This window comes from Staurois parvus, unplaced genomic scaffold, assembly GCF_062004578.1.
Source record: "Staurois parvus isolate SC_StPar_1 unplaced genomic scaffold, SC_StPar_1.0 ptg000137l, whole genome shotgun sequence".
In the NCBI taxonomy this organism is placed as follows: domain Eukaryota; kingdom Metazoa; phylum Chordata; class Amphibia; order Anura; family Ranidae; genus Staurois; species Staurois parvus.
The window spans coordinates 8,042,081-8,069,616 of record NW_028317933.1 but is presented as its reverse complement, the minus strand read 5'-3'; the positions used below and the strand labels follow the sequence as shown (position 1 = coordinate 8,069,616).

General features: G+C 43.0%; 1 protein-coding gene across 1 annotated transcript; it reads left to right on the top strand.

Annotated features, from left to right (window-relative positions):
• The first annotated feature begins 92 nt into the window (after positions 1–92).
• Positions 93–23,415, top strand: SACK1D (scaffolding CK1 anchoring protein D). The gene is made up of 4 exons (XM_089673304.1): positions 93–592; positions 14,108–14,275; positions 16,671–16,795; positions 17,038–23,415. Exons 1-4 carry the CDS (start codon positions 140–142, stop codon positions 17,972–17,974), a joined length of 1,683 nt encoding a protein of 560 aa, XP_089529430.1. The 5' UTR covers positions 93–139; the 3' UTR covers positions 17,975–23,415.
• Positions 23,416–27,536: the final 4,121 nt, after the last annotated feature.

Here is a 27,536-nt window from a genome sequence, read left to right as displayed (position 1 = left end):
CGTCCTATCACTAGTCGGGGGTGTGTTTATTGAACCAATGAGCTGCCGCCCCGGGCTTGTTTGGATTTAAATGTCCTATATCTAGCTGTGGCAGGGTTCTGGTGTCCTCAGTTGCTGCGACTCTCCCGCTCTGTCCGCTATGGCGAATCTGTCGCAGTGTCTGGATGACATCACTCCTCTGGGCTCCCGCTGGCCCGCCGCTCCCCCCGATCTGTACAGCGAGGCCCAGCGGCTGGCCCTGGAGGAGTTGGTGTCCGGGGGACCGGAGGCTCTGCGGGGATTTCTGCACCGGGAGCGGGTGCCGGGCTTCCTGTCCGAGCCGGAGGTCGGGGAGATCCTGGACGTGGCCTCCAGCCTGCAGTGTGGGGAGGAGGAGGTCTCCGTGTCCGCCTCGGTGGACTGCTCTTCGGTCACCTACTTCCCCGAGATCTCCGATGTGGAGCCCCCGCTGCTGGAGCTCGGCTGGCCGGCCTTCAGTGCGGGATCGTATCGGGGGGCCACCCGGGTGGAGGTCCATTTCCAGCCCGGATTCGGGGAGACCATCTACAGCTGCAAGGAGGCGGTCCGGGCTCTGATCAAGGGCGCCCGGGAGGTGGGTGTACTGGGGGGGGACCATACACTGTACGATCAGGTCTAACAAGAACTATATAGCACTAGGGCCTGCCTGATTGGATACTATTCATTTTTAAAGGGGATTATACAATCAGATTGTATAGTGTGTGGCCAGCCATAGGATGATCAATGATGAGCATCAATATTAATCGATAAGACAAGCGGGGTGAAGAATTGTCAGGTCATGGGTCTATGACTCCTATTATGCTCACCACACATTACCATCTGTATAGGCAAGCAATTGTAACTGTATAGGGAATCGATTCCACAAATTCCAATATTTCATCATTCAAAAAAATCAATTGTTCCTTTTTTGTATCGATAATTAGTGAGCTCCTTCACTTGGCTGTCAGTGAGGACAGAGCAGGCGATCACTTGTCCTCATTGGTTGATGTCTTTATGTTGGCCATATACAATACGAACCATGTCTAATTTGTGCTGGTGGGGGTTTTTTTTTTTTTAAACCAGGGGTCTCCACTTTCAAAGTTTGATCAATGGCCAGTTTACTCTCCTTCAGACTTTAGGGGGGCCGGACTGTGGCCAGGGGGAGTAAAAAGTGCCCTGACATTAGTGGGCATAAGCAATACACCATCATTGGTTTGAATGGAAGGACTAATGCTCCATTGTTGCTATCAATGGGAAGAATAGTTCCCCACCGATGGGGTCAGTTGGTGGAATAGTACTCAAAGGGCCAGGTAAAGGCAAGCCAAGGGCCATATCTGGCCCCAGGGCCACAGTTTGGAGACCACTGGTTTAAACCTCGAGCACACAAGACAAAATTAAAGAGCCTGTGATAGTGCTGGGTTTTGACAGTGCCAAGGTTTGTTTTTTTTTTTTTTTTTTTTTTTTTTTTGTTGAGGCCAAAAAAAAAAATTGCTCATACAGGTTTGTTTAGGATCAATCTACATGTGGGGGGAAAAGTAATTGTCCCATGGAGCACAGGAAGCTGCCACTGAATTATTATATTCTATTTTTTTTATTTTATATTAGAGAATTGTTTTCAACTTTGTAAATATAATGTTCTAATTTAATATAAAGATTATATTTCTAATCTAAAAATGTAAATTTATATATATTGCACACACTGTTGGGATGCCTGCCTTTACACGCACATGAACATTAATGGCATCCCAGTCTTAGTCCGTAGGGTTCAATATTGAGTTGACCCCGCCCTTTGCAGCTATAACAGCTTCAACTCTTCTGGGAAGGCCATCCACAAGGTTTAGGAGGGTGTCTACGGGAATGTTTGACCATTCTTCCAGAAGCGCATTTGTGAGGTCAGGCACTGATGTCAGACGAGAAGGCCTGGCTTGCAGTCTCCGCTCTAATTCATCCCAAAGGTGTTCTATCGGGTTGAGGTCAGGACTCTGTGCAGGACAATTAAGTTCCTCCACCCCAAACTCGTTTATCCATGTCTTTATGGACCTTGCACTGGTGTGCAGTCATTTTCTATCAGGAAGGGGCCATCCACAAACTGTCCCACAAGCAAGAAATTGTCCAAAATGTCTTGGTATGCTGATGCCTTAAGAGTTCTCTTCACTGGAACTAAGGGGCCAATCCCAGCCCCTGAAAAACAACCCCACACCATAATCCCCCCCCCCCCCCCCCCCAAAAAAAAGTTAAACTTGGCACAATGCAGTCAGGCATGTACCATTCTGGTAACCTCCAAACACAGACACTTCCATAGGATTGTCAGACAGAGAAGTGTGATTCGTCACTCCAGAGAACATGTCTCCACTGCTCTAGAGTCCAGTGGCGGCCTGCTTTACACCACTTCATCCGACGCTTTGCATTGCACATGGTGATGTAAGGCTTGGATGCAGCTGCTCAGTTATGGAAACCCATTCCATGAAGCTCTCTACACACTGTTGTTGTGCTAATCTGAAGGCCACATGAAGTTTGGAGGTCTTTAGCTATTGACTCTGCAGACAGTTGGCAACTTCTGTGCACTTCAGCATGCACTGACCCCGCTCTGTCATTTTACGTGGCCTACCACTTTGTGGCTGAGTTGCTGTTCCCAGTTGCTTCCACTTTGTTATAATACCACTAACAGTTGACCGTGGAATATTTAGTAGCAAGAAAATCTCAGATGGACTTATTGCACAGGTGACAACCTATCACGGTACCATGCTGAGAGCGACCCATTCTTTCACAAATGTTTGTAGAAGCAGTCTGCATGCCTAGGTGCTTGACTGTATACACCTGTGGCCATGGAGGTGATTGAAACCCCTGAATCCAATGATTTGGAGGGGTATCCCAATACTTTTGGCAACATAGGGGGAGGGGTGTATGTATGACTTTTGAAGGAACTATTGCGTCTGAGCAATTTCTGCATTGCTTTTTTTTGTCTTTGCACTTGAATTTTGTCCCTGACTCCAAAAAACGCACCAAGTGAAAACTCACAATGTGAACATGTCCCATAGGAAGTCATGTTAAACAGACTGTACTGCGCTTCTATGAAATGCTTGGGTGTGAGCCTAGGGTTCTAGCTTGTCTTACATTCAGGATAACTGAATATTTTGTCTTGATTGACGTGCAGGTTTCCTGGAAGCTGGGCTGCAATGTAGGCAGAAGAGGCGACTGTCTTGGATGCTGTGGGTAGGCAAAAACAGGACATACAAAATGTTTCTGAAGTAGTTACAGCTCATTGGGAGTTGGGGGTGAGCACTGCACCCTACTGCCGTAACCTTTTCCACTTTGTGCTTTGACGCCTTGGGTTCTAGAGTGTCTTGTCCTATCACTGCCTGGAATCCTCCTGGGCTCATTCATACATACAGCATCCCTTGACACCTCTCTGAAAAATGATCTACAGTGTTGCTTTTTAGAGGCAATTGACAGGGAGTGAGGAGGTAATGTGTCTGGTTTAACCCTGTAAATGCTGCAGTGTACAGCCTTGTGGCTGCAGCATGTGTACAGCGATTTAAATCCCTAGCGAAAAGGCTCAAATTAAATCATCATTTTTAAAGAGCAACTAGCATCTCTGTCCTGCAGCTGCTTCTGACCCGCTGTTGACTCACCGACGGTCCCATTCACGTTAATGGGACAGCTGCCGATGTGGCAGTGACACAAGGTGAGGGACGTGGCAGCAGCAGGGCAGTGGATGCCCGCTAACAGGCGCTGCCATGATGGATCTAAAATGACAGGTGCTCTTTAAATATAAGGAATCCAACTCTTTCTTGCTGGTAGTTAGAATCTTTAATATTTGCAAACCAAATGAAGGTTTCTTTTTTAGAATAACAAGCTTTCCGGTTAGTAAAACAGCGATATTCGAACAGATTTTAGGTTAATCAGTTACCGTATTTTTCGCTCCATAAGACGCACCTGACCATAAGATACACCTAGGTTTTAGAGGCAGAAAACGGGAAAAAAAAATTCTCAACTAATGGACTGCAAACATAGTACAGGAGATGACCAGAGACTGCGGACACAGTGCAGGAGATGACCAGAGACTGCGGACACAGTGCAGGGGATGACTGCTGACCTTTGGGGAGGGGGGGCAGGTACCCGCTCTTCCACGGAGTTGTTCTTTGATCTTACCTGTTCCTCTATCCAGCCGCGCGCTGTCTTCCCGGCTTCTGTAGTGTGGGCGCTCGGCGGACAGCCAGATGCCCAGTGCACATGAGCGAGAAGCGCTGCGCTTTGTGATTGGTCCGGCAGCTTCTGGGATCTGTCATGTGTCCCAGGTACTGCCTTACCATTCACAAAGAGCACCGCTTCGTGCGCATGCGCACTGGGCATCGGGCTGTCACGCACACTACAAAAACCGGGAAGACAGTGTGCCGCTGGATAGAGGAACAGGTAAGGTCCCACTGCAGAGCTGAGCGGCCGGCCCGGTATTTTGACGCGGCGGTGGAAATACCGGACCAGCCGCTCCATAAGACACACTGACATTTCCCCCCCCTTTTTTGGGGGGAAAAAAGTGCGTCTTATGGAGTGAAAAATACGGTAATTGCACATAGTTGAACTACTCAAATTCTTTCATTTCATGTTTTTTCTCATGGTTACTGTGAAGTTGTGTGAATGCATCAATGCAGTGCATGTTATCTCAACTTGCAGAGCTTGGATTCATTGAATGAGTTTACCAAAAATGTAAATATTGCAGAATATACAGCCTCATGCTACATGACTAAGCTCCATTTCATGCTGAATAAACTAAATTCTTAATGTATCTTAAATAGAAAACTGTCTTTAGAATAGTTTTTTTTTTTAATCACATTTATTTTAATAAAAAAGCTTTGTCTAATCCAAATCTGATTTTAAATAAAACTTTTTTTTGTTCACCCTGGTTCATCTTGGGTGTAAAAAAAAAAAAAAAATTTTTTTTGCTGCTCTAGAGGTGCCTTCCCCCCAACCATGGTTTCTTTTTAGAGGTTGATGGGGTTTCTTGAGCGGTGTCCAATTTTTGCCTTTCAGTTGAGTAATCACTGACAACGGTGATCTGTTTAGCCATCTGTAAGGGGGAATTCTTCTCACAGACCATCACAGCAATGTAGAGTGAGCTGTAGATCTAGTAATGTATTAGAAGGGGGTTCCCAAAGATCTAAAAGTTAGTTCCAGGGTTCCTCCATATTAACCTTCGTGTGAGGCTGGTCTAGAAGATGTATCATTACACTTGCCTTATTTTGTCTAGACAAGTTAGGACGGTGAGCTCTGTGACTTGGGTCATTCATCTCCTTCAGCCCAACCCTTACTTCTAGCTGTAACCTAGCAATTGAAGCATTTAAATAAAATAAGTCAACATTGACTCCAGCCACTAAGCCTGTAATTTAACATTTCATTCCATAAGATAAAGGTCTTTGTCAAAGTGATTTTAAACCCTTACATATACCCTGGGAAGTGACTGGCCTCAGGTGATGCACAGAGATGAAACCAATCAAGTCATCAGTTGTACCTGTTTTATCTATACCATCTTTCCTGTACATCCATTCAAAGTGCAGCATTTACACAGGATATCTCGGCTCTGAAAAGCAGGGGGCAGGAAGCTCTTACATGAGTGGGGTGAAAGTTGATTGGAAGAGAGGGATACACCCCCTCCACACAGCTCAGGTGAACAGAGCTGAAGTTGTCAATCTGCTGGAGGTCCCTCCCCTGTCACCATTCTCTTGATGTCAGGAAAACTTGTCAGAATTGACTTGTGCTTATAGCTATAGTTTTTCTCAATCACTGAGCTAATGTGACCCCAGCACTGATGGGGAGGGTCAAACTAGGATGCTGTGCAGGCAGCTGACACCCTCCTTATCAACTGATGAGGTCATTGGTTGTCAGGGAGCTGGCAGCTAGAAGGTTGTAATGGTGCACAATGAAAACTTGTGACTTTGTGTAACTAAAAGGCAGGCTTGTCCCACAGGTTTCGGGCAATTTTTAGACCTTTTTGCCAAGGCATCCCTGAAGAAACCTCAAGGCACCCTGGTTGGGTGCTATGTTCATATTTCATGCCTCAGGTTTCCAACCACTTTAAATATCCTTTTTAAACAGTTTTAAGCACACCGATAAGTCCCAGTATTTATTTTTGTCACCAGTTTATGATGTTGGCTTTTGCACAAATGGTTAGCTGTGCAAACAGTCTAGATCAGGGTTTCTCAACCAGGGTTCCATGGTAATCATAGGGTTCCTCCAGAGGTTGCCAGTGGTTCCATGAGCAATTTTTTTTGCCTCTCCGGTAAGTTCCCATTGATCTTTTTGGCAATCTGTAAGGGGGGTAATTCTTCCCAATGACAAGTGTGCATTCTTACCTCTGACCATCACACTAATGTATCATAAATTGTAGATCAGTGGTTCTCAACCTTCCTAATGCCGCGACCCTTTAATACAGTTCCTCATGTTGTGGTGACCCCCCCCACCATAAAATTATTTACCCAGTAATTATAATTCATGAAGCATCGGATTTCCTCCAATACTGCTGCTCTCTACACTGTAGCTGCTCTCTACACTGTAGCTGCTCTCTACACATCGGAAATATGTGTTTTCCGATGGTCTTAGGCAACCCCTGTGAAAGGGTCCTTTGAACCCCCCCCCAAAGGGGTAACGACCCACAGGTTGAGAACCACTGTTGTAGACAGTCATTTTTAGCAAGGGTTCTCTGAGACCGGAAAGTTGCGTCAAGGGTTCCTCTGTGTTTGAAAAAGTTTGCGAGGCTGGTCTAGGTGGATGAAATGGTTATGACCTTAACAGGCTGCTGGTAATCAAGTACATCGCTTTAATTTTTATCAGCTGGTGATATACAGACATGTTCTAGGAGAACACTCTGTCTTTCATGTGAAAATCTTCTGCTTCAAAGGATGCTAATCTTCTTCTGCCTATATAATGTGATTTATGAAGGCAGTTGTGCTGAGCTGTGATGTTGGTGCAGAATATCCTGTTTGGGTCTCATCTTCTGCTGTAGCCTGTAGTTGCTTTGAAGATGGCTTGGCTTTACCTCCATAAATCAAAGTCAAACATTGCAGCTCCAATGAACGCTCTCCAACTCCTTGATGTTTGCTCAAACGGCCGCTTTTGCCTTGAGCATTATTATCGGTCACACAAAGTTGGAGGCTAGTGTGATTATTCTCAGCTGGTGCTTGGAGATGTTTGCAGAAGATTTATATTTATATTCAATGAAGAATATAGGTTTAGCCAAGGTTTGCCTTGGCCTTCTACATGTTTAAAGCTGTGTTTGATTTTTGATTAGGTCCATTTAGTCCTTATCGTTGTTTGACTGATAGAAATCTGATGGGATAGCATTGTTAAAGCGACATTAAACCCAAAAACAGAATTAATTCCATCATACCAGTCCTTAACCACTTGCTTACCAGGCCTGCCCATGCCAATTTTCAGCTTTCAGTGCTGTTGCACTTTGAAAAAAACCCCCCCCAAAAATCTCATATGGGTACAGTGTGGAATGACCGCACAATAGTCACACACATAAATGGCTTTCTTTTGGTGGTATTTAACTGCTTTCCAAAAACCCTATAGCAGAAATACTGCTACAGGGCAGCACGGGTGTGCAAAATCACATCTGTCTGTCCTTGCAGTTCTGGGTAGAGGGCATGCATGCGCACCCTACCCGTGCCACTATTCGCGGCTGTCGATCACTGGGTCCCAGCCGGTGATTGCCGAGCATCTCCAATGGGGAGGAAAACTGTAAACAAAACAGTTCTCGTCCCTGTCAGCTCGTGCACACTGCTCTGCAGTGTGCTTACAGTGAAGCACGCACACACAAGTAAAACCCGCACACAGTTAACCCTTTGACTCATGCTAACCCCCTTCCTGCCCAGTGCCATTAGTCAGTGCCTTTTTTTTTTTTTTTTAAATTTCTTTTTTCTTAATGTCTTTATTAGCGCTAGAAATAAAAACACACAGCCGATCAAATACCACCAAAAGAAGGCTCAATTCGTGGGGGGGAAGAGACATAAATTTCGTTTGGGTGTAGCGTTGCATGACCACGCAATTGTCAAAGTAACGTGGCACCCTAACACAAAAAATGCCCTGGTTGGGGGGGGGGGTTAAATTAGGAGGGCAAGTGGTTAATCTCCACTGGGGTTTATTAAAAAAACAGCTATAAACAAAGAGCAAACGGGTAAAATGTGGTTTTTTTTTTTTTTTTTTTTTTTTTTTTTTTTTTTTTCCCCCCTTCACTGATGTGTGTTGATGAGGTGGCACTGATAATTGGTGCCCTGATTATCAGTGTGTATCTCCTCTGTCACATTTGCCGCATATTGGCGGTACTTTCCTCATGCTGTGACAGCATGCGGAAAAGTCTGCCGATAGCCAGCAACTGTATTTACTTTGTGATTTGCCGTGCCATTGGACACAGCTGATCACATGGTAAAAGGCAGCTGTGATTGGCCTTTTACCTTGTCATGTGATCTGCTGTGTCATTGGACACAGCAGATCGCATGACAAAGCTGTGGACTAACAATCAAATTAATGGTCAGGGATGCACCGAAATTTCGGCCATGAAACATATTGGTTGAAAATGGCCCTATCGTCACTTTGCCGATACAGGAGTGTTTGTACTGCAGATGTGAGTGCAGCAGTGCTGGGGCGTCTCTTCTGTTAGCTCCATATTTTTACTGCAAGACTGTTCAGCTTGCTGCAGTATTCAGCCATCGACACACCACTTCACCATATGTTGCAATCATTACATGCGTTTTGGTTTAGCCCACCCCCTACCCTGTCTGTGTGCCCCAATCCCAGGTATGGGGGTAGGTTGTCTGTCCATTGCTAATATAATAAGCTCATCAGTGTGCTGCTGCTTCTTCTTGATTGTCCAATCACAGGACTGGGTAGAGAGAAATCAGAATCCTTTGACCAGACTCACAGCTCCAGTCCATTCCAGCTCTGTATTATCTGTGCAAGTCAAACTCTGATTTGCTTATCTTGTCTTAAAGTGACACTAAACAATATCTTTTATTCTGCAGAGAGGTGAGGGTGTAGAAACAGAGGAACACTGGTCTTACCAGTGAATGGTTTTTGCAAGGGGAAGTGTTGGGACAAGTCTGATTGGAGGAGAGCACGGAGTTCCCAGAACAGCTAAAGAATTGATCACTGCTCTCATGCCTAGTGTGGTCAGTTTTAATAGGAAAGCAGAGTGACTGTCAGGAACACCAGGTATTTTGCACAAAGGAAGCAACACAAAGAGCAGGATATTTTCATAAAAGTACATGGTACAGCTGGAACATATCAGGAATATGGCATGTTGGGTTTACATATTCTTTAAGGTGGAGCTCCACTCAAAAGGGACCTTCTACTTTTAAGTACTGGTCCCCCACTCCCTGTGGAGAATTTTCACCTGGGGGAGAGCAGGTACCTGTTTTTGACAGGTACCCTCTCCCTCTTCCGCTGCAATTGCCTAGACCAGCGGTGTCAAACTGGCAGCCCTCCAGCTGTTCCATCATGCCTCTATCTTTGGGAGTCATGCTTGTAACTGTCAATCTTTCAATGCCTCATGGGACTTGTAGTTTGGCAACAGCTGGAGGGCCACCAGTTTGACACCTGTGGCTTAGACCATAGGATTCAGAAGTTGTCGTCCTTTCTTCTGGAACAAGGGACCATTCATGAGGTGCAGCACTGCATGCGCAGTGGGCTCCTGTTTGTGAGCTGGGTGCCCACACTTAAGATGCCGGCATAGGGGAGCGAGGATGGCTGGTGAAACTGGCTGCAGTGAGTACACGGGTGGGACGGGTGAGTGGTGGGTTTTTTTTAACTTTATTCATATTTTTACACAAATTGACAAAAGAAAATAAAAATACAAATTCTGATGGAGAGGAAGCAGGCAGTAAATATACGATACAACACTTGCAGTTTACATATTGAGAGAGAAAACATCAGGTGTGAATGGTCCTATTTCCAATCATAGAAAGAAAAAACAAGGAAACAGAAACAACTCCAAAAAAAAAAGACAGATTAACAAAGAAAGTTGTACATCATAGTATATAGTTAAAGGGAGGCCTACCATCCCAATTTGAGACATAGCATACAGGGATATATATATATATATATATATATATATGGAAGGCTGAACTCGGGACTGGAAACCTCGACTCTGTCCCCAATTAGCACATATCGGGCTCATAACAGACGATCTTCGCATGTTCAAGGGTCTGTCTGAGTCAAGCAGGTTCATAATGGCCAGGTCAAAAAGACTTATTGAGGCTCCTGGTGGAAAAGAGGGGTCCAGGACTCCCAGCTCCTCTGTTTACCCAATAGGTGTACTAAGTATCCCCCAGGGCTCCAGGTTGTTTGTAGCTTTGACTGGCGCTCCCGCTTTTGTTTCTCACTGAACTGCTATATATTAATTACCTGTAAGACTGTCAGCTTTAGTTTTCTCTTTAGCTTGCCCCGGTGTGTTTACTTTCTCAGGGTGACATACGAGCCCCTTAGGCTGTCCCTGAATTCTGTCAGATTGGCCTTCTATCATCTACGTGGTAAACATCACGAGTCTATGGTCCGCCCTTGAGGGGTCTGCTGACTCAGCTGGGACTCCACCACTAAAAATATTGCTGCAACTCCACTTCTGCCGTAACATGTTCAATCTAGCAGCAGCTGGCACCCCCTCCCACGACTGTATCAATGTGGTATGTGAGTGATAAGAGCGCATTCTTTCTGCACCTGTCCCCTTTAATATCCGACTTGAATGATGACTATTTTCTGGAGGGCAGAAATCCCAACTCCCCCCAAAGCAGCTGCTATGTGGGCCTGAGAGAACGGCATTGTTCACATTCTTAAATTATATAATCTCCATGGAAAAGGACAAGACATCACATGTGAAATTAGGACTTTAAATATGCTTTCATGGATTATTTATTTCAGGTACTTATATAGCGTCATCAATTTACACAGCACTTTACATATATATTGTACATTCACATCAGTCCCTAACCCTCAAGGGGCGTACAATCTAAGGTCCCTAACTTACATCCATACATACACATACTAGGGCCAATTTAGACAGGTACCAATTTACCTACCAGCATGTCTTTGGAGTATGGGAGGAAACTGGAGTCCCTGGAGGAAACCCACGCAGGCACAGGGAGAACATGCAAACTCCAGGCAGGTGGTGCCGTGGTTGGGATTACTAGAATGGTTTCTATAAGGTGGCTGTATCTTTGCTAGATGTTCAAACATTCACAGTACATATAGATCTTTGCTACAAGCCCATTCATATAACCATCTTATTCACTGAGGGCTGAGAGGCTTTTGTTTGAATGCGATCTGTCTAGCTTTTATACTGGAGCTACTTTTTTATAATTAATTTATTGTTATGTGCAAAGCTATAAACTTAGAGGAGGACTTTGCCACAACTAAAAAATATTCTCCGTTTGCTGCTGACAGAAGACTGTATTTGCTCAGTCTCCTCTTCCTCTGATGTGAAACTAACTTTTTGTATCAAGTCACAGGGTGAGGGGCTGATCTGTGTCAGATATAAAGCAAGAGTTGCACAGGTATCAGAATTTACATGATTGTCATCTCTATGCTAGCAGCTTGCATACTGACCCTGAAGGATGCCTTAATAAAGATGGTGCTGTTCTTCTAGAAAGGAACTCCAGTTCTTAAACGTTCTGGGAATGTACTGTGTTCTTTTTGAGAGTTAACAAATACCTGGAAGTGTTACTTGAGCTCCGGAAGGTTTGACCCACTTCATGACCCAGAACATTTTTTGCTATTCAGCGCTGTTATTTTAACTGACAACTGTGTGGTCATGCAACACTGCACACAAATTAAATTTTTTTTTTTGTACATTTTTTTTTCGATATAAACACTTTTTGGAAAAATAAAATTTCTTAAATTCTAGGCAAAAATGTATTCTGCTCTTTTGGTAATAAAAAAAAAAAATCCCAAAAGTGTGTATTAATTGGTTAGTGTGTGTGTGTGTGTGTGTGTGTGTGTGTAATAACCACTTTCCCTCCTGAGGATTTACACCCCCTTTCCCTTCCTGACCAGGCCATTTTTTGCATTACAGCGTTGCGTTACTTTAACTGACAATTGTGCAGTCATGCAACGCACTCAAATGAAATGTACATTTTTGGGGGGGTTTTTTGTGTAATCCTTAAAAAAAAAAAAAAAAAAAAATCTACATTTGGAAATGCCAACTGACACCAATAGTGACACTAATACAGTGATCAATGATAATAGTGTACACTGGATAGGAGCTAACATCTAGGGGCAATCAATGGATTAAATATATACCTAACTGTCTGTGCTGCTTTTACTTTTCTATCTGGATGGTCTGTGTACAGAGCCCTGTTTTTTTTTTTTTTTTTGTAATCACAGGGCTCTGTGCTGTGATTAGACACTGCCGATCAGCAGGTCTCGACTGTGAATCATTGACTGGGCCCTGCTGACAAAGCGTGTCCCAGTGCGGTACAGTCAGCAGTGGGCACAAACATGGCCGAAGGTGAAGAGGAAGGCAGCCTTGAAGAAGGAGCTCTGCTCATGCTCCGAATTGCGTCACTACTCCATGCTTACGTCACTTCCGCTCCGTGGACAGTGTGCGTTCCACAGTGTGCTCCAGCAGTCTGAACAGAGCAGTGGCCATCTTTAACACCTCCTCAAGCCTCCCCTGTAGCTGCTGGCTGGGACAGCAGCTCCATCGCTCAGAGGACCGAGCCCTGCTACATTAGAGCCTGTTTGTACTACTACATTGTAAGTGGTTTTTTTAACCGCTTTTTATTAAAGTTGACCTGGAATACTACACCTAAAAGCGCCTTCCTGTTTCACCTTCTGCACAGAGTTTGTCTCCACTCTTTAGAAGTGCTGCTCAGTACCAGTTTCCCTACACCAGTGGTGGGCAACCTTTTTTTTCAACTGAGCCAAATCTTGCCAAAACCACGATTGAAATTTATTTTGAGAGCCACATTTTTAAAACTGAAAATACATACCCCATAGTAATTCATCCCCCCTATAGTAATTCATTCCCCATATTGTGTCAATTCACTTACCTTTGCTCCGCGCGTTCCTCTCGCCGTGTTCCCGCGCCGTTCCGGTCTTCAGGGCGGACTGTGAGAGGAGAGGAGTTCGTCACGCTGCCCCGCCTACATCCTGACAGCCAATGTTTGCCACGCTCCGCGGGCCAGATTAAAAAGTCCGCCGGGCCGTAGTTTGCCCATTGCTGGGCTAGCTGCAGAGTCCTGACTTTTTGGGCGGCTGCCCGAGAGGAGGGAGGGGAGCGGGCACCCGGCACACAGAAGAGCTGCATTGAAGTGTGTAAAGAGCCGCATGTGGCTCGCCGACCACTGCCCTACACCATCCACCATCACCTGCCATACTTCCACAGCATCGTCCACTGGTGTGCCCTACTACATACCTTACTCAAACATGGCAGAGCCTCGGTGACGTACACTTATGTGATCCAGCAGGACTGTGTTGCTCACCTGCAGTATAACTACGGTGGGCGGGCAGCAAGCAGTTAAGAACTTCACCAAGGGTTGTGAAAAGTCAGCAGCTACAAATACTGCATCAGCTGACTTGAGAAACAGGGCCAGATTCCATGGGTTGGAAGTATCTGTCTTCTCTGCAGCTGATTCTTATTGGCACTGATGCCCTTGGGGCTGTCATCTTAGATTTTGAGAGTCGGCTGTGACCCCCTTGATGTCTCAGCCAGCTTCCCATGAGGTTGTACAGAGACTGGTCCTGCAGCTTCCTCAGACATGTGAGACCTCATTCCTGCCTAAGCCAGGATGGGAGTGGTACCTGTCAAAGGGTCAGCAATTGTCATGCTAGAGAACTGCACCCTAAAATTGTTTCCTGAAGTAGTGACCTCCAAACCTACGATGGGAAGAGTAGAGCTTTTAATCTAGAGAATAGCTGTGGTCTCATTTAGTATTCTCAAACTGCAGAAGGCCAAATGTAGCCTGGAAACCGCCAATTTAGCATGCCTGATTTACTGGTTTAAGTATTGCTGGATAGGAAATCAAGAAGCTTCCTGATATCCCAACATTATGTAGTTATTAAACTTCAAAGCTGTCCGAGCTGAGAGACCTCAGTCTGGTGATGAATAATTGTCCCTCTTCTCCAGGTAATCGCAGTGGTCATGGACTCCTTTACAGACAATGACATATTTCGAGATATTCACGAGGCATGCAGAAAACGCCGCGTTCCAGCTTACATCTTAGTGGATGAGTCTCAACTGCCGCATTTTCTTACCATGTGCCAAAATCTTGGCATTTTAATTGAAACAGAACAGGTACGTGTAAACTAGACTAGATTGTAATAAAAGGAAACCTTTAAAGTATGGAATTGAAGTTGTGTTTCCTCTGGTTTTGTTATTTTATAGAATCTAAAAACAAAGATCTTTTAAAAGTTCTGCCTTCTGGGACTTGTGTTGTAGTACACAGACCTTCCCCCTCCCCCCAGTTAATAAGCATGTCAAATACTGTTCATTTGTAGGCTCCTATTACCAAGGAGAATTCACCACCTTTCATATTTCCTAGCAATAAAATGGTCAAAACCAACTTTCTGGGCTACAGGAGCATAGAGAGAATACGTATGAGACTTCATCTGGGGATTAACTGACCCTTTTATGGGGCAAATAGTTTTTTTATGCAGGCAGCAAGGTGCAAAATTTGTCAACGTGTTCTAATCCTCATCTAATCAGTTGTGGTGGATCATCCTTGATGATGCTAGCCTGCAAATGAAACCATGTACATCAGGGGCACTCAGCTCATGGGCCAAATGTGGTCTGTGGAACCCTTTTGGTGTGGCCCACAACTCAAACCAGGGCAGCATCAGAGTGCATAGGAACAGTGCTGGCAGCAGAAGAGGCAGGCAGCCATAGAGAGCAATGAGCTGCCTAAGCCAACGCTTCCTCGGTATTGCTCCACCAGGGACAGTTAGTGGTGCTACAAAGTGCAGTTCACCTGGGACCTTTCTAGCAACCTGGAGTGCAATGCCAGCAGAAGTTGAAGAGGAAAATCTCAGTGTATTAAACCCATACTATCTACATTGCACAAGTGCAGTGTAACACTTGTAATAAAGGGTTACTTTCATACTGTTGTACATCTGCAGTCATAGACCTGTTATATCCTGCAGGTGTGCTGCACTTTCTGAAAGTCCACCAAAACGCCTAAATGCGGGAGTTTGGGTGAGTGTGCTTTCAGAAAGTGCACCACAGCTGCAAGATGTAATAGAAGCTTATGGCTCCATGCAGGAAAGCTGCAGGCGTTCTGTGCTGCACCCACAGAGTGGGTAAACCGCAGCACATTGGTGTGAAAGCAGCCCTAAAGGGGGCTTGGGACAGTAGGGACTCACATTTTGCAGTTTGGGGGGTGAAAAAAAATCATGTAAGTCATTGTGGGCCGTGACTGGTTGCCAAATCACTTAAGTGGCCCTCGTTCTTCAAAAGGTTGAGCACCCTTGATGTACATTGTATGTCAAAAATGAAACAAAATGCTGAGGTTTTCAGGTGCTGCTGGCAATTACTCTTGAATTGGAGTGGATTTAATAGAGAAACCACAGGGGTGCACTATACCCACACACCAAACCCACTATGACCTAAAACTTCACTTTTATTCGTAATTGTCTAAAAATCATAGAATATGAAAGGAAATCTTAAAGATGCCAGATGTATAACCCTATAGGGCAATGTGAATTGGTGGAAAAAATACAAAATGATGGAACAAATATACAACTGCCTTCATTCTAGAGAGTGAGAACAACCAGACAGCAAGTATGACTGTAGCTACTGTTTGGTCAATTTTATGTGTTTAAGTGGAGATGTGTATAGGAGGGTCAGTCATGGTGTGTGGCCAGGATACTGACCATACCCTACACACATCTACACTTATCAAACCTAAATTGGCCAATGGCAGCTAAAGATGTTTTTTCTTTCTTCATTATAGGGAGATATCTGTTCCATCATTTTTTTTTTTTTCTTTTTGTATTTTTGCACGGATTCCGCATTGCAATTATAAGGTCATACATCTGGCATCCTTACGTCTTCCTTTAATTATCTCTGTGTTTTAGACACTTGTGAATTAAAGCAAACCTTTTAGGTCATAGTGGGTTTCGTGCATGGGTATAGTGCACCCCTGCTGTTTTCTCTATTTGGTCTTTTATGTAGGAAATATTTAATCTTGCAGTATAAATATACATTAGGTAGTGTTTTTGGAGTGTATTTAGCTGAAACTGGAAAAGCCACTGTGCCAATTCCAAGCAAAATACCAGTCGTACCTGCACTCACCCCTCCGTTCCTTTTGGAAGTCAAACCCTATGTAAGCTCCGTGTCGGATACCTTACATGAGGTCATCATCATCCTCACTTGACAGTATTTGGCCCAGCCACTTGGTTGCTTGAGTACTGCATTATGGGAGGTAGTCTCATACCCCCAACATACCTAGAGGACTGGTTATTTGTGGTGGATCCAACAAAACAGCAGGCTACCACGATGAATGTGTGTAAGCAGATTGTAAAGGTGGGCTATCAGTAGATGATGTAACCCGTTCTGGTAAAAGTGACCGATTTTTTTTTTTCTTTTTTTTTTTTTTTTTTTTAATTTTGCAATGTATGATTTAAAAAAATAAAATGTACTTCTTGTGCTATTTGATTTCTATAAGCTATGATTTTATGTACTGTCCCTACAGAATATGCGGGTCCGAACCTTAACCGGCAACAACTATTATACCAGGTCTGGTGCCAAGATTGTTGGGAAGGCTCATGAAAAGTTCCTGCTTGTGGATGGCCTGAAAGTTGCCACAGGAAGTTACAGGTGTGGTTCTGGCACGTGTACCTGATCCAGACAATGTTGTTATATCTGTGACCTAGAATGCTAAATGTTTGCTTTGTGTAAGCAGAACACCCAATTTGCTACTGTAGTAAAATATCAAGAACACAACTGCAGTGACAAATATTGATGACTGTTTTAGTCACAACTATTGATGACTATTATCAGCATCTATATTTCTTTTTGATTCTTTTCAGAAATGAACTTGCTATGTCATCTCTCCACAGCTTCACCTGGATGGATGGTAAACTCAACAGCAGTAATGTTGTATTATTATCAGGACAAATAGTGGAGAAATTTGACCTCCAGTTCAGGATTCTTTATGCTCAATCCAAGCCAATTAGTACCAAGCTTCTAATGAGCATCCGGAACGCGGCTGTAACTACAGATAAAGTGTCCTGTGCTCTGCCAGCCCAAAGGAAGCCGTTACTGACAAACCTTCTACAGCTGGAGATTGCCAAGTTGTCAAGCACACCAAAGAGAGTGGCTGTGGAAACAAAGACCACATTGGAGACTGATACTGGTAAGGTTAAAGGGTCTGAAGAGGACTGGTTGCAGAACTGTGAGATAATATCTGGTCTCAAGGAAACTGAAACTGTGGCCACTCAGACTGAGCCTAGTGATGGCTGGTGGAATCTTAAAGGAAAAGATGCAGCCACTCAGACAAATGTGAATACGTCAACTGCTGGGACTCAAACGGCCATTTTGTCCAGAATGGCGTCCACCCAAACTGTGACCTTTTCAAGGTCTGCAACGACTCAGACAACTCAAGTCCAGGAACCTTCAACAGAATTGAGCAAAACCTCAACTGTTTCAACAGTGGCAAGGTTGTCGTCATCGTCTACTACATCCTCCTCATCTTCGTCTTCTGCTTCCACCACTAGCACAGCATCTGACACTTCCATTCGCTCAAGCAGTGGTTTGCACCACTCTGATTATACCATGCGTGACTCCTTCAAGAAACTTGGCAAGGACCGTCAATTACATTATACCTCTATCAGGTCTAAGCTTGATCACATGGTATCCATCCTCTCCAGGAGGAATCGATTGACCAGCTCGTACTTTAACTGCGAGCCAACTCCCTATGGCTTTCAGAGAAGAGATGTAATGCACAGCAGTCTTCTTAATCTCAGAGATGGTGTTCGCTTTGCTCCTCATATGTAGCATAGAGCTGTTTTGAAATATGGTACGTCTTCTAATTGAAGCTAACAGCTTGATATATTTTCTTATGTGAACTATGCCATTCCTCCCTGGCTTCACTACTTTTAAACAGCTGTAATTGTAGCACTTTATTTCTTCTGCAATGACTATACTTGGACTGTGTCTAATGTTGTTAGAACATGTAACACTATTGGCTGCTTTTTTCTCCTTTCTGTGATGGTGGTTTAATATCTAAAAATGAAGATATTTATAAAGCTTTCCCAGTCAGCCTTAACTAGATGCAAAAGATTAGGTAAATAAGAATTGCTTATCTATACACCAAAAATGGATAAAGATTTAAGAAAAAAAAAAAATCACGTGGTTGTATAGCCTTCTAGATATTTTTCTAATTCTCCCTGAAGCAGTAGCTGGATGAGGCTTGCTATTCAACAGAATGTGGAGTGATGAATACCATCAACCGTGAGATGCTCCGTGTCCCCCCAAGGCGTTGTAGAAGACATGTTTGAACATCTTCCTAATTCCAGAATGTAGTGTGGTTTTTGTCACCTGCTGGCTTTAACAGTTGATGGTAATAATGTAACACCTGCCACTTGTTTTTATCCTGTGCTGTCTCTATATGTGTTTTTAGCTTCACTACAGATGCCTTAAGGTCTCTGCTCCTGCATTAAGTATTGATTTGGTAGTTATTTAACAACAAGCTCATTTAGGGTGGGGTAATAGTTTAATCTGATGCTTCCTAAGGAAGTCTGTGCAAGTTGTGTGTAAGGATGAGTTGCCTCTGTGGGAATGAACGCTTTTACTAAAGCATGAATTTTTCAGAACCGTAGTGTCAATGTGTATTTTACATCTTTACAATATTTACCAGATGAGCTTGACTTTGTGCGTAATCTCCTGAACTTTGTGTACTTGAACCTTTACATTCTCCTTTTTGGTCTGCTCTAGCGGGGACTAGCTATGCATCTCCTAATCTCTGCTAAAAAGTCCTTAATGTTCTGTATCCTAAAACTATTAAGAATTGGTATAGGCCAGTGAGGCTGCCTATCATGGTGATGGGCCAGTGAGGCTGCCTATCATGGTGATGGGCCAGTAATGGCAGACCAAAGATGTGGGGGTGGTGTAGGGTAGCTGGTAGATTTTTGCATAACACTAATTGAGATGAGACATAGTTTGCTCTAGAGCAGTGGTTCTCAACCTTCCTAATGCCGCGACCCTTTAATACAGTTCCTCATGTTGTGGTGACCCCCAACCATAAAATTATTTACCCAGTAATTATAATTCATGAGTGTCGTTTTACCTCCAATACTGCTGCTTTCAACAGAGTAGCTGCTTTCTACACAGTAGCTGCTCTTTACACATCGGAAATGTGTTTTCTGATGGTCTTAGGGGACCCCTGTAAAAGGGTTGTTCGACCCCCCCCCCCCCCCCAAAGGGGTCGCGACCCACAGGTTGAGAACTACTGCTCTAGAGTAAGGCTGAGAAAATGTATAGTAAAGTGTTACTAAACCCAGGACCCTGCATTTACTAGATCTGGCCTCCCACAGAACATGGAAGTGCACTTTTTTCAGTAACTATACACTAAACTGCTAAATACCTTTTCTCAGCAACAGTATATAGCAGTCTTGTAACTTATATCTGTGACCAGCTGAGCGCTGGTTAAAGCTTTTCATTCTGTTCTGACTGTCCTATGAGGCTGCATGACCACTGACCCTCTGTCTGGACAGTGCTGATTGGCCCTGTGCTGATCACATGCACCCTCCCAAAGGAGAAAAAAAAAAATTCTAGTAATACATATTAAACATGAGTGTGCAGAGTGACTCTTAGAGCTCTGTACTGGCAGCAGATGGATTGGAGATGGTAGAAGATGTTGAGGATCAGAGAAGACCGGATCAAACTACCTTTTTACACAATGTTGAAGATTAACCCCCTAGTTTACACAGTGAGTATAACAAGCATGCTTTACTGCATATACAGACTGATTTTACTGCTGTGGGTTTAGTAACACTTTAAATTAGGCAAAGGTATCAGTGATGACAGATTTGTTTAAAAAAAAAAAGTGTTTAAGGCCCTTGCACATGGGTGTGATCCATTCAGTCATGTGTGGGTTTTTTTTTTTTATAATACAAAAAAAAATTCAGTTTTTACATTAGTGCTCAGATTATGTCAGTTTTCATCTCCCTTTTTAGTTTAGGTTAGTCTACATCTATATTTACTTGTTGTTGAAGAGACCAATCAGAGGTGATTTAAGAATATAAACAAAAAAAATTTTCTTGCCTAAAAATGGACATAAACAGAACGGATCTGGAGGGATCATTTTTTCAATGGCCTGTAACGGACATGGATGATCATCTGTTCACATCCATTGGTCCATAGCAATACAATGCTGTCCTTCTCCCCTTAACCCCCCCCCCCCCCCACCTAGTGAAAGGAATATAACTGGCTCTGGAGATTTTCATTAGTTCCCTCCCAATCTTTCTTCTGCACATGTTTTTTGTAAAAGTTGCACTGCTAGACTCCTGCTGGTCATTCCCTTCTATGACCCCCCCCCCCCGTTTTGAACAGAGTAGGCAAGGATTAGGATGCCTGTCGAGTCTTTTTTTTATTTATTTTTTTTTTTTTGCTGTCTGCATCTTCACTGCGTAGATTTAACTCTTCTATTGGTCCTGGGGCTCATTATCGCCAAGACAAAATGTGATGGTTTTGACCAAAGTAAGAGATAAATGGGTATTGTAGAAATTCTCTTTTCACTTCCTGTTGCATTTGTGGGACAGCAAGAGAAGTGATATCTTACCTATAGGTCAGAGCCAGCAAAGAAATTAAAGCAGAGGGGTTTTAACCCCTTCTTATGCTATCCTAAACATACATGATTTTGTAGACACATTAAATCATTACTGGCATCATTCTAACTCCCTACCTCCAAGTTGTAACACTTTTTTACCTTTTTAACATAGTTGGATGCAGTCTTGGCTACTCTGTGGGTCATCTGTGCCTGTAAGCATTGTTTACATTGGGAGTTTGGGCAAATGGCCATCAACCGATACATATAGGTGTTTTTTGTTTTTTTTTTGTCCTGCTGGTATGTGAATTAACCCAGGTCTTTCAACTAGAGTGCTCCTGAAGTACCAAAAGAAAGTTTGGGTTGCCACGTCAGACTTTGTAAAGTCATTAACAGTGGATCAATTATACACATGGATAGGTGCATATTTATTTTTTATTTTTTTTTAGCAGGTGCTTCACTGAGCAATAAATGGCAAAGGTTCTACCAGAGTAAGATGGGCTAGTATAACCAACCCCCATCTGATGTTTTATGCATGAATGGGGCAGATCAACTTCTGGTGCTCATACACTAGACCATTTAAAAATCTGTCATTTTGGACAGTTCGTTCGTTTTGCATCTGGATGAAAGGCCCAAATCAAAAGTTGAGCCCAAAAAAAATCGAAGGAGAACTTTGAAAAACTTCTGCCAAACGGACAATAAATTGAAAGGTTAATGTTTCTAGCCCATTTAAAACTCAAGCTTTTCGTACTGTGCATATGTGACAAAACAAATGAGAAACTGATTAATTCATGTCCATTGAAAATTGGTCATTACATGATGGCAATAGCCCTTGTTGTCGCAACTGTGTTTTAGTTTTTCGAAACGATTTTTCGACTAGTGGCTAGCATCAACCACTTGGCACACTTTGAATAATTCCAATTGCAGCAAGATGCTCTAGACCTGATATATGCTACCCATATCCCTAAATAAGATAATTCTGCTGTAAAAGGTATCTAAAGCACAGTATTGAGCTAATATGACATTGTGTTTTGTATGGAGATAGAGTTTTTCTTCATTAAAGTGCACTTATCTTTTACATAGACCGTGTGTGGGTGAACGTTGAGCCCTGGTACCAACACTGAATTAATGTGACTTATTAATAATAGACTTGTCACAGCACTGATGGTGGGCTAGATTATTCAGCATATACTATGACTTTTTTTTTTTTTTTTATCTGTAACTTCAGATTTAAAGTAAACCTGGTTACTTGAACCAGAGCTTCTAATGAAAAATGCATAAGCAAAAGTTGTCTTCAAGGAAATTGCCATTTCAAAACAATTGGCCAATCCAAAGAGGAAGGTAGCTGAGGCTAAGCAAAAGATTGAGGTTTTTCTTTTAAGATGTGAGTTTGGCCCACCCCTGAGCTTCTTTATTAGTTCCTAGGGTCACCAACCCACTACAGGATCAATCGTGAGCTGGGGCCTAAGTTACACTTCTACAAGAACAATTGAGATTTCCATAAAATTTTGAAAAAATTATCTAATCTCAAGAACAATAAAAAACGCATCCATTGCAGCTTACCATTCTAAAGCCAGCCATAGATGAATCAAGTCTTGGCAGGAACTGGCCATGATTCCATCCCTTTAAGGGTAGTCGATCCATCGATCAGCTTTAGTACAACCAGCCTGTCGGTATGTGAATACTGCCTGTAGAGAACACTAAGGCTAGGTTCACATCTGTGCGGGTGGTGCTGTTGCGGATCCGCACAAAAATCCGTGCAGCCGCACCACCCGCACAGAAGAATGTGGACCCACGGGCGGGTGCCATTAATTCTAATAGCACACCACCCGCAATGGAAATCTCAACCGCACTGGGAACCGAGGTTCCCGTGCTGGCTTCGGTTTCCAAAAAGTGCAGGTGTCTTCCCTGTGTGTCACGGGGCACGGGAGTTCATTCAAACAAAGTCCATTTACAGAATAAAGGAATAAATTATGCCTACAATACAATTCAAACCAAGAGGGTTAGGAGGGCCTTACTTGTAAGATCTTACAATCTGTTAATCAGTATACACACATATCTGCCATGAGATAGAGAAGTTGTATCACAAGTTTGACCTCTCTGACAACCATTGTGCCTTCTTCCATAGATACAGTGCACTGAATGAGGGTAGCCAACTTTTTTGAGAGTATCTTATTTTTAGGAATTACCTGGTATACCAGCTATATTACCAGCTTAAACAGAATTTTTTTTTTTTTAAATGCTTTTCTCAGTTTACACTACCCAGTGAGACAGGTGTACTTGAATGTCTGAGGTTTTCTCTGCCTCTTTCTAGAACTGCCAACTATCATAGGACAGTTACTGCCTCTCTTAAGAGGTAGGAAAGTCATGTGCTGTTACTGCTGCCACAGCTGATGGCCCGGTCCACTACCATCAGTCTTGCCTGTACTGTAATATAATTTTAAGAATTACATAGTCACAATAACTAAGTTAGGTGGTAATCTGTTTTGTTTTTTAACTTTCTGTGCAAGCATTTGGTGAGGGGTTACTTGGCCAGCTAGCATGTCAGGGAATTAGGGGTTTAGTTTTATGCACCTTTTTTGTTATGAGTATTGTTTAGCAGTCTGTATTGTGTTTGTCTTCTATGTCTATGTGCTTTAAAGTTTGGCTTAATAAAAAAAAGTAAGCTGTGTGTTATTTTTCTTTTACAAAGCCAAGGGGATATCATCGCTGTAGAAAATGCAAGAGCTCTCCTGCAAGTTGTTAGAGGTCCATTTACACCATGGGCTTAGACTGTTAAAAGTAAAATTAAACCTTTAGCAGGTTTTAGCTTAACACATTTGGGGTTTATTTATGAAAGCTGGTTCACTCAGAATCGTGAGCACGTCTGCACAGAAACCAATCGGCTTCCAGGATTGAATGCTAAAGCAAAATTGAACAAGCTGAGGTTAGAAGCTGATTGGCTACCATACACAAGTGCACCAGATTCTGAGTTAACCAGTTTTAGTAAATAAACCTCATTGAGTACAATAAAATAAATCTCCCCCACCCACCAATCTATGTTAAAATGCTTACTCAGGGTTGTAGTTTAAGACTCCAAAAAAAACAAACCACACGCTGTTCCTTGAGGAGCAACTACTGTTATCCTATGCACTTTAGGTAGTGTAGAGGTGTATTTTAAGCTCCGCATTTAGAGGCAGAAAAAAAAACCTTTGGTTTTTATGTATTTGAGAGTGTGTTTTTTTTTTTTTTTTTTTTTTTTTTCCTGGCACGAGCACTGGAGTTTCTTAAGCTAGTGTGCATGAAGCTTTAAACTTTCAGTGCTGCTTCTGCCCCCCTACAGGAAAGCATTAGCTGGGCCCAGTGCAATCTCTAGTCAGTCCATTAGTTAGAAGGGAGTAGAGGCAGGGCTCTACCTTACTATGGTGTCCGTTTATGAAACAGAGAATAGCTGCGATTCAACGGATCTCAGCTATTCTCTGGTCACACAGTTTATGACACTCAGGAGATCATGTCAGCCCTTCACTGGAGATCTGTGTTCTCCCTCCAGATTCTCCAGCCCAGAGCTGGAGAATCGGAGCGACCGCAAACTAAGCAGAGATAATTTACCTCTGCTTAGTAAACTGATCTTTTACTGTAATCTCGCGAGATAATAGTAAAATCAGCCGTTTTCCAGAGTTTGTGGACCATTTTCCAGCGTTTGGAGACCGTTCTCCCTTCGTTCGGAGAACTGCTTCATAAACTGCATTCACGGGAGAACTGTGTTCTCCAAGAATGCCGGAGAACTGAGCAGCGATCTATTACCGCTGGTTCATAAACGGACACCTATGCTAGCCAATGGGGCTGTGTGTTTCTATTGATGCACAGGGTGGGAGACACAACTAGCCTCTGTAGGCAATGGTGTCTCCAAAAGAATGCTGCAAGCTAAAGGAGCCACCCTGAAATTGAGAAACCTGGCACATTAGCCATGGCACCTGCATAAAACTGGAACACAGGCAAGAATTAAAAGATAAAACCATACACCGTGATTAAATCAGCTGCTGGAAGCACTTTGGAAACGTAATGTTTACTCTCCCTTTATGGCAGGCTGACAATTACTCTGGCTCCACTGACAGCCATGCTGGCCCAATCAAAACATTGATGCTTCAGAATAGCCGAGGACATGCCAATGCTTAATATGGAACTTTTCTTATAGCGGACTATCTGTGCCACAGCTGTGCAGTGGAAGTGGGAAAAAAATATTCTCACTGTAGTTATTCATGCCCATAAAAAGGCTACACACCAACCAAAATTACCAGTTGGTTTGGTTGATTTTGATGCGTATAAAGTGTAATTTACTAAATATGAGCTCTAAGCAGACCAAATATTAGTGTAAACTCATCAAGGTCCAACTATACGTGGAACCAGCTTTAGGATTGTAGCAAGTGGGCTACTGAATAGGACAAGTTATCTGAACAGGTGCATGGTGGTTTATGTTAATGTAGAACTAAAGGCAAAACATTTTATTTTGGATATCGTAAAGGAGTGGTATAACTCCCATCAGTTTTTGCCATCTGTGTCCTATTGGGGAGATTTTTCTTCAGGTCCTGTCCCATAGCCAAAACAGGAAGTGAGAGGAAGTCCCTTCAAAGTGTGGGGATCCCCGGTTGTCACCAGAAGTAGTGTCTCTATTGGAAGACTACCCTCATGTTCTGGTGACAATCCAAAATTTTAGATTTTTCACACTTGGTGACAATAGTAGACAGGATAAATAAAGTAATTCTCCCATACAGGACACAAATAAAAATGGGATGGGTGTTTGTAATCCTCCACAATTCAAAGTGGGAATAAAAAGGTTTGTCTTTTAAATATACCTTAAAGCAGAAATCCGGGAGGAAAAATGGTTAAAAAAAAAATAATTTTTACTGGAGTTCTGCTTTAAGGCTGTCTATGCTTCATGGGAATCCAATCATTCACTCTCCTTTTTTTATTTGGTTATCTATTAATATTGGATAACTAATCCTGTATATTTGCTCATTGGGCAAGTTGGAAAAAAAATGGAACATGGCAAAAAATCAGATTGCTTTCCATCAAATTACCTAATAGGGTATCTGTTTTTGATCAGTTTTGGTTTAAAGTAGCACTAACTGCTAGGACTTTTTTTTACCTTAAAGTATAACTAAAGGCAAAACCTTTTATTAATTTTGGATAAAGTGGAGAGGGATTAGAACACCTGTCAGTTTTTATTTCTGTCTGTACCCGTTTGGGAGATTCACCCTCTGTATGTCCTGTTTACCATTATCATTGAAAGTGAAGGTAAAAGTAAAACCCAAATTATGGGTTGTTCCCAGAAAAGTAATAGAGGAGAAATCTTCCAAAGGGGCCATTAGTTCTGGTGATCTTTGGGTCCCCAAGGAATTCCCTTTTTTTTTTTTTGCAGGGATTTCCTCATTTCCGGCATGGCTATGGGCCAGGAAGTGAAGGCAAATCTCCGCAATGGGCCACAGATGGCAAAAAAAATAAATCTGACAGGGTTTATTGCCCTCCCTTGCTCTGTCCAAAATAAAAAAAAAATGTTGCCTATAGTTCTACTTTGGCCATTTTTAACCTTAATGCAGAGAATGCATTAGAGCCTTTCTATACTCTCCTTTCCCAAAACCCTTACCTGCGGTCTTTTTGTCACTGCTCCCAGGGCCAAAATTATCTGTCCCGTTCCCCTGATCTACCTCTGGTTTGTAAAGAAGGCTCCTGCTGCCTTCAGTGAAATTGCTGGAAGGAAGACCGTGCAGGCATGTGGTTTGCTTAGTATGCTACCCATAGAACCGGCCAAGAGTGATACGCACATCCCCTTCGCTATCTGGCTGCTTGGGGACTGTCCTCAAGGTAATTAACCAGGTAATTTTAAAAATAGAAGAATCATCATGTAAGTATGGACCTCCTGGGGAAAAAAATGTTTAATGTCACTTTGCAAGTACAGTATCATTTCAATATACAGTGGAAAAAATAATTTTTTGATCCCTTGCAGATTTTGTAAGTTTGCCCACTTACAAAGAAATGAAAGGTCTATAATTTTTTTATCATAGAGGCAGAATATCAACCAAAAATCCACAAAAAAACATGACACAAATGTTACAAATTGAGTTGCAGTTCAGTGAGTAAAATAAGTATTTGTCCCCCAAGCAAAACATGACTTAGTAGTTGGTGGAGAAACCCTTGTTGGCAAGTACAGAGGTAAGATGTTTCTTGTAGTTGGTTACCAGGTTTCCACACCTCAGGAGGGATTTTGGTCCACTCTTCTTTACAGATCTCTAAATTCTTAAGGTTTCCTGGCTGTTGCGTAGCAACTCAGTTTCAGCTCCTTCCATAAATTTTCTATATAATTAAGGGCTGGAGACTGGTTAGGCCACTCCATGACCTTAGTGTGCTTCTTCTTGAGCCACTCCTTTGTTTCCTTGGCGGTATGTTTTGGGTCATTGTCATGTTGGAAGAACCATCTTCAGTGTTCTGAGGGAATAAGATTCTCCTCCATGATTTTACATTACATGGTCCCGTCCATTGGCCCCTCAATGTGGTACAGTCAGCAAAGTGAAACCGCCCCAAAGCATAATGTTTCTACCTCCGTGCTTGACTGTAGGGATGGTGTTCTTGGGGCATAATTCATTTTTCTTCCTCCAAACATGGCGATTTGAGTTAATGCCAAAGAGCTCAATTTTGGTCTCATCTGACCACAGCATTTTCTCCCAAACCTCTGAATCATTTAGATGTTCAGACAAGCCTGTACATGTGCCTTGAGGAGGACCTTGCAGACGCTGCAGGATTTCACTCCATGGCATT

Excerpts from the sequence above, each read along its gene's own strand:
- SACK1D (XM_089673304.1), top strand. The coding sequence starts at position 140 with ATGGCGAATCTGTCGCAGTGTCTGGATGACATCACTCCTCTGGGCTCC. Across the intron at positions 593-14,107 it reads TGATCAAGGGCGCCCGGGAG|GTAATCGCAGTGGTCATGGA; the intron begins GTGGGTGTACTG and ends CCTCTTCTCCAG. Across the intron at positions 14,276-16,670 it reads TTTTAATTGAAACAGAACAG|AATATGCGGGTCCGAACCTT; the intron begins GTACGTGTAAAC and ends CTGTCCCTACAG.